This window comes from Micrasema longulum, unplaced genomic scaffold, assembly GCF_059751315.1.
Source record: "Micrasema longulum isolate JH-2025_06_02 unplaced genomic scaffold, ASM5975131v1 h1tg002881l, whole genome shotgun sequence".
Taxonomy (NCBI): Eukaryota; Metazoa; Arthropoda; class Insecta; order Trichoptera; family Brachycentridae; genus Micrasema; species Micrasema longulum.
The window spans coordinates 78368-86153 of NW_028280002.1; the positions used below are offsets into that span (position 1 = coordinate 78368).

General features: G+C 35.2%; 1 protein-coding gene across 1 annotated transcript; it reads left to right on the top strand.

The window, feature by feature from the left end:
- Nucleotides 1–430: 430 nt before the first annotated feature.
- LOC148271428 (WD repeat-containing protein 20) lies at nt 431–7763 on the top strand. The gene is made up of 3 exons (XM_088241413.1): nt 431–983; nt 2612–2794; nt 6022–7763. Exons 1-3 carry the CDS (start codon nt 714–716, stop codon nt 7396–7398), a joined length of 1830 nt encoding a protein of 609 aa, XP_088097539.1. The 5' UTR covers nt 431–713; the 3' UTR covers nt 7399–7763.
- Nucleotides 7764–7786: the final 23 nt, after the last annotated feature.

Sequence of the window (7786 nt, forward strand, 5' to 3'; positions counted from 1 at the left end):
ATTTTATTATTCGAATATCAATAATTTAATATTTTGAATTTATTTTTGGGGGTACTGCTATTATATGGGTGTATAGACATGAACTTCCAACGATTGGCATATCAAAATCCTACTCCACCATAATCTAAATCCAGTTTTTAATCAGAATAAGCTTTTTTTTAAATAAGAATTTAAATATTTCAGAACATTTTAAAAGTTTTTATATTTTGAAAAGAGTCAGAAGACCTTAAAAACGACAAAGGCATCCAGAATGAGTAATGCGAATTTTGTATTTGCTATAAAAATAAAAAATAAACTTCGCTCCCCTTATTTATTAGAAACGTCACTGTAACATTTTGATCATAGTGTATTAAATGAACGTTGCCTAATGTTGACGATAGGTCACAAAAATATTTTATTGTCTATGCATTGAAGAGCGATTCTGCCGATTCTTGACAAATGAAATACGACAAGATGCTTGCTAGATTGTCAAAAATTACAGATGATAGGGCGGTCTATATTTCAGTTTTTAGCCAATTCTCTCGTTTTAACATTTGATTTTAACAAGTTCATCTGAAATGATTTTGTGTAAAGATACTTTTATCATTTTCAACTTTTATTAACGTTTATACGTTTTATTTTTTTTCGAAAAAGTGTATCTGTTTTTAAATGCGTTTGTGAAGCGTGTGTATTCCCATGAATTTCAACAGGAAAGAAATATTTCGTAAGAGAAAATGGCTGTGCAAGCAGACACAGGCGGGAAAGATGATTTAAAGACCCAATTTGTAACAAGGGAAGGAACCTATAGGCTGATGACGCTGTCCGAATACTCTCGCCCCAACAGAGTCGGCTACACTAATACACAAGGCTCCTCACAGGTCCGCGTGTCCTTGGTCACCCTCCCGCCTAGTTCTCCCAGCGCCGATACCACTATCAGTGATGATAGGATCTGTTTTAATTACGGCAAAGAGCTCTATGTTTATGTTTATAAAGGAGTAAAAAAGGTATGTGATCTGCGTTTTTGTTGTCATCTGCTTTATGTCGACCCTATAGAAATCTGTTTAACGTATAGAACATGAAGATCAGTAGAACCTACATTCAAAATTACACATTATTGAGATTCGGGAGCTTCGCAAGTAAGCCTAAAATATTTCAACTTTTGTCGATTCCAGTTAAGAACCCTCGATCCTGAACGACTGCAAAGGAAGTTTTTGTGATATATTTAAGTTAAATGTTATTTCACTACTATTTAAACAAACTGTAACGTTTCTTCGAGACTAATATATCCACAGGTATACTTTTATAGGTTGCCCATAAAATTATTACATAGATTCATATTATAGTTGAAATCACCGTGTTTTGATGACATGGGTTTGCTGTTCGTTGCAATAAAAGTTTTTATATTTATTGTATTACACGTCAACATGAATGAATTGGACCATGTCATTTGACTTACCTAAAACTAATAATTATTTTTTGCTTTTCTGCCCCTTTTTCTTGTGCCCCATTTTATTTTTTGTTATTTGTCATCTATAAACCGGTGTCCATGTTTTTATATTATTTTTGTTGATAGTATATATTTTTTAAAAATACAACATTCTTAAGTATGCAAAAAGATAATACATTTTTATTAATTTTTTGTGTAGTAAAATTCGCACCTAAACAAACAAACCACCACGCTATTTCTCCGTAGGGGTAGGCAGAGGGGATAGTATGCCACTTTACTCTGTTTTTGCATACATATCTCGCTTCCTCTCCATTCGTCTCACGCACGCACACCGATTATTCCACACTGGTGTGCTTATTATTGCCAAATTGCAAATTCTTCAATGGCAGATTCCGTTGTGTTGCCAGTAAAAATACGTACTTTTACTTTTATTTAAATTAAATAAAAGGAAGTCGTTTTAAAAAAAGGATGGTAATTTTAATTATTGAATTTTCACTAGCTAAGTTTGTATCAGAAGAGCGAAATTTGGTAAATAAAACCTTTGATTCAATGGCTCAGTGTAATACGAGTTCAATCTAACACTGAGACATTATGTTTTAATATCTGATACTACCTTCTGAAACAATGTAAATTACAACATGTCTTTGAACCTTCTACACTTTTAATATTCGTATTCGTCCAATAGAATCCATTCTACCAATGCACATAATATTACCATGCATCCGTAATATAATGTACGAGATGAAATGGAATTTTCAAACAAACAATAAATAATGTTGATATGGAATTTTCCATTTAATTTCCTAATAAACAACTGTAAACTGTACATAAAATCATCAGTACGAATTGAAAATTTATGACAATCTATTTTTATATTGACATATATTTAGGGGCCTCCGTGGCACTGGCTAAAACACTTGACTCATGCACGTAAACCTCCAGGTTTGATTCCCAGCGAGAACAAGCTTGGATGTTCTATTCTGTAAAACACCAATGTAATGGTGGCCTGTTGTGGTGCAAAAAAACATAGATATTCGAACAATTTGAAATGTTTAAAAGAATACTGATACTAACCCCTTTATACAGTTCTTTATTTAAATGAAATAGTGATGATGTATCTATGTTTTCAAAGATATAAATGATGGGAAAATTATCAATTTGTTCAATAATTATTTTTCTTTGCAGGCTGCTGACTTAAAAAATCCAGTTGATAAGAAAATATATAAAGGCACTAATCCAACATGTCATGATTTTAATTCGGTGACTCCGACACATGATAGTGTCTCATTATTAATAGGATTTTCTACAGGACAGATACAAATATTAGATCCAATTAAGAAAGAGATTAGTAAACTGTACAACGAGGAAGTAAGTCATCATTCACTTAATTGCACTTATTGAACCTGAGGTCAACTCTCCCACTATTCTCTCTGTAGAGTATCTAACTAGTTGGGTCATGGCCACTGAACTATCATCACTTGTCATCAAATCATAATTATTATTTCGAGAGTAATTTATGTTGGATGCATTTATGGTATATATGCACAATAATTTTAAAACATCAGATAAAAACTCTCATTTTCTTACTTTCATAGCTACTTTTTATATTATCAGTAATGTATTTCTGAAAGTTAGATTAATTTACTCATAAATAATCTTTTAAACAAAAGTACTAAAAACATTAATAGAAGCTTGTTGAAAAACTTGATCAAATCTTTAAGTAAATAATTTTTAAAGTTTTATTTATCGAGTGTGGGTTGTTGTGGTTAAGCCGCTTGATTTTTTGTTCACAGAATGAGTTACATGTACAAAACCTGCTCTGGGTGATTTTTCTACTCAGGAGCAACTCAAAAAAACTATTTTCTATTTGCAATATTATATTAGAAAACAGATAATAACCGCACGACACGATACAAAAATGAGAATACAACCTTTCAAAGCTTCAAATAAAGTGTCATCGAAATACGTGTCTTTGTGACTAAATAGAACCTGTTATTTTGAGGAAGGTTGTATATACTTAACTCAAAAATGATAAAAGTCGAGATTTGTTTTTGTGTTACTAAGGGGACGATATGTAGACACTTATTGTAAAAAAACATGCAATCGAAGAAGGTTTTGTAACTTACTTGAATACTTCTTTTGATATTTCAATGCAGTGGAATGGAATATGTAACTTTTAGCTTTCTTATAAATTATTATGACTGATAAAAAACTCCTAATAATCTGTTTTTTGCTTTCAAAATTCTGAAAGGGTTTATAACTTTGACTTCAATAGTTACATTACTGGCGCATTTATAGCTTCCACGTGTAGGATGTTTTAGAGAAATATAGGATGGCTCAACGGAAACTTAGTGTTCACCCCCTGCCCCATATAGGTCGTTGAGTCAATAAGTACTCCCTTCATTCCATACAGCTTTATTTGGTCTACCATGCTTTGAAGATTATAATTATATACTTTAAAACATTGTAAAGACTCTAGAATATAAATAACATACTTCTTACCTCAGACCGCTTATAGATTAGTCCTTTCACTCTATGGCATAGAACAGTAGCGTTCCAAACTTTTAAATTGGTTTTTAATTTAACAGCAAACATGTAACTCAACCTGAGTATCTACAGCCCCGTGTATTGTTTTAAACTGTGGCTAACTTTGTGATTGATAATCATATAATGGTTTTTTATCGTATGGGCGACTATACGCTGATGGCGTATTATTGGCTATGAAAATCAGTTATTTTTATAATTTGAAAACATACCTAGTAGGTGAATTGGTTCAGCTGGATGAATCTCACCCACATAATAAAGGTTTCAGTCCTTTTACTTCACAAAAGCCAACAGATGGAAAAGTTGAGGAAATGTGGATGTTTAAACATAGGCAGAATGGTGAATGTTACAGTGTGTAAAGTGGCCACTTAAACCAGCCAACAGGCCACAAGCCCTGTAAATGCCTAGACTTCCATATTCCCTTATCAAAAAAGGTTTTCCCTCTGTTGCAAAAAATTTAGACATTTATAATCTAGTCAAACTTGACTAGATTCAACTCCCTGGGGAGCTGTTTATATTAACATATTACAACAGAGATGAAGAACATTTAAGAGAAGGTAATATAGAAGTCTAAGCATCTACAGGGCTTATGACCTGTCAATGGCTGGTTTAAGTGGCCACTTTACACACTGTAACATTCACCATTCTGCCCATATTTGAACATCTATATTCCTTTTCATCTATCTATAATTCTTTCATCTGTTGATGTTTGTAAAGTTTAAGAGCTGAAACCTTTATTTATGCGGGTGAGAGAAACGTCTTTTTTGAAATAAGAACCTAAGTAATATTAATCCAAATGGGGGATTAATTTATTATCGATGCCACTGGGCGTTAGGATCGGTTTCATTTATGATACTATGTGTCTAAGTACCTGATTGGTGTTTTCGCCGACAACATTGAAAAAGTGTCACACATATGGTTGAAATTGCTTATAAAAATCCAAGCTTTGTGAACTTAGTAAGCACTGGCTCGGCACCTAATTACAATTTCTTTTGTAGTTTATGAATGACATCCTTGTTTCAGGGGTTTTTACAATGTTTTTTTTTCAATGTTACCATAGGGTCAATGCATAATGAACATTACAAGTGGGTGATGTCAAATAAGTTAAAATCTAACCCTTGAATTGTAAACATGACTACTAACAAGCGGAAGTGTTTCAATTTTTAAAAAAGTGGCAATTATTTGTAAAATAGGACACGACGCGAAATATGTTAAAGTGTTTTCTATATCCTTATCACATTGTGAACAAATACAAATGTTTATTTATCTACATTTGAAATTTAGAAATTGGTATGTTTGAAGCATTTATTATATTTTCAATAGTGACAATATGCAATGGCGATTGGATTTAAAAAACCTTTCTCTGGTTATAATGAGTATTCCTTATAATGAGCAAATTCAATCGGTCCCGTCTGCCTCGTAATATCCAATATCGACTGTATTTATTTCTTCATAATAGTATATTAATAATAAAATAGTAACTTGTACCCATGAAACCAACAGCCCGGTGTTGAGTTGCGATAAAATAATGAAAGTGGAAGCATACAAATTAAAAAATTATAAGATAAATAACAATGTCACTATCTGAACTTAATTTTAAAATAAATTTGTTTAATTTTCTAAACTGAAATATTTATTGTGAATTAAAAATGTGTACAATGGTTAAAAATAAAAAACTTTAATGCACAATAATTTTCAATGATAAATAACTGAATTTTTAGTATGAATCTTATTTTCTTTTACGGTTGTATCTATATAATATATGTACATATATTCTTTTGAATATTATATATTTCGAATATCTAATAAGACTGTTATATTTTTTAATTTGGTTAATGTCGTTGCATTTATCACTTGATTGGGAGAGTTCATTTGATATTTCCATAAATTTGGATAAAAAGTTTTTATTATGATTAGATATTTAATAGAAAATTTTATTTTTGTAACATTTCTTCTGCACTATGAATTAATTTATAAATATTGCCCTTAATTGTTGTATTTATTTCAACATTATGTAAAAACTAATCAAAACCATGTTTTATTTATTTTAGAGGCTGATTGATAAGACTAGAGTGACGTGTATTCGGTGGGTACCCGGCTCGTGTAACCTGTTTGTGGCGGCGCACGCATCTGGGCAACTGTACGTGTACAATGAGGAGCTGGGATGCGCTCCTGCCGCCCCCCACTACCAGCCCTTCAAGCAAGGAGAGGGTTACGCCATCCACACCTGCAAGACCAAGTCTACTAGGAACCCCCTGTACCGTTGGGTAGTAGGGTCCGATGGTTGCTGTATTAATGAGTTCGCCTTCTCACCGTGCGGTACACACCTCGCTGTCGCCTCTCAGGATGGTTTCCTGAGAGTATTCCACTACGACACCATGGAACTTATCGGCCATGCAAGATCATACTTCGGTGGTTTTTTATGTGTTTGTTGGTCCCCTGACGGGAGATACGTTGTGGTCGGAGGAGAGGATGACCTCGTGACTATCTGGTCTTTTGGGGAGAGTCGAGTGGTGGCTCGTGGTCAGGGTCACCGTTCCTGGGTATCTGTTGTAGCCTTTGATCCGTACACCTCATGCATATTTGAGTCTGATGACATCACTGGATCGGATGAAGAGTTGCGATCGGGGAAAATAGATCGACCGGGAGTCTGCTACAGGTTGGGCAGTGTATCGCAAGACACGCAGCTCTGTCTCTGGGACATCACAGAGGACGTGTTGAGACCCCCTAAGAGCCGAGTGTCAGCCCTTCTCTCCAACCCCCACCCCTCCTCCCCTAATGGAGCTCCGCCTAAACCTCTCCCTGCCAAGTGTTTAAAAAATAATAAAATAGGACTTAAACCCGGAGAAACTGTAAGCGAAAACTTGGGAGCCAATGGTCATGATTCCAAGATTACGGGTAAAATAAACAAGACCAACAGTGTTACTACAGTGAACATCTCTGTGGGGGGACGAAGTCCTCCCGCAAGTGAGCCCGGTACACTGAGTTCCGTTACACAGCGACTTGCTGGATTTTCTTTCGGGGAGCGTAAGGACAATTCGCACCGTCGTAATTTTAGTCTCACATCTAAAAGTGGTAATTCAACCGCAGATAGCAAAAATAATTCCATATCAAATGCAGTTGCCATGCGCATGAGGAGTGCGGCAGCTTGCGCAGCGCGGGCGTCGTGTGACCCGATGCGGCTCATCGGCACCGCAGCCTGCCCTCGTCTGGAGGAGTGCCCCCTGTTGGAGCCCTTGCTGTGCAAGAAGGTGGCGCACGAGAGATTGACGGCTCTGCTGTTCCGGCGAGACTGCCTGCTGACGGCGTGTCAGGACGGGGGTGTATATACATGGGCTCGCCCCGGCCTCCCCCCTCCTGATGCGCCTGACACATCGCACCTCTTTGAGAGGGATAGACATTTTGAACGGATCGACTTAGTCGACTGACCTGACGTTAAAATCTAAATTATTTTTGTTGAATACTTTTTGAGTTTAATTCGTTCTCTATGTAAAATATTTACGAGAAGTCGGAGATACATTTACGATAATAAATTGTTTATTAGATTAAAAAAATGTTTTTTTTCGTCGGCCAGTCGACGGAACGATATATGTATATTCTGCGCGTTGACCAGACTGTGTTACTTTCCCCAATATTTTGGGATCTGTTTAATTAATGTTTAATATTAGAGTCAGTGGATTCTGCATGAAGTTTGTACAGAATGCCGCGCCGACTCGCCCAGTCCTACCGCTGTAACAATGTACGAGATTTTATACTATGGTCCTAAAATAGTAATAAAAACTTGCTCATGAAATAGTCTAAAATCTTTATTTATCC

Coding starts and splice junctions, on each gene's coding strand:
- LOC148271428 (XM_088241413.1), top strand. CDS start 714: ATGGCTGTGCAAGCAGACACAGGCGGGAAAGATGATTTAAAGACCCAA. Junction 984..2,611: donor TTTATAAAGGAGTAAAAAAG/GTATGTGATCTG, acceptor TTTTCTTTGCAG/GCTGCTGACTTAAAAAATCC. Junction 2,795..6,021: donor GTAAACTGTACAACGAGGAA/GTAAGTCATCAT, acceptor TATTTATTTTAG/AGGCTGATTGATAAGACTAG.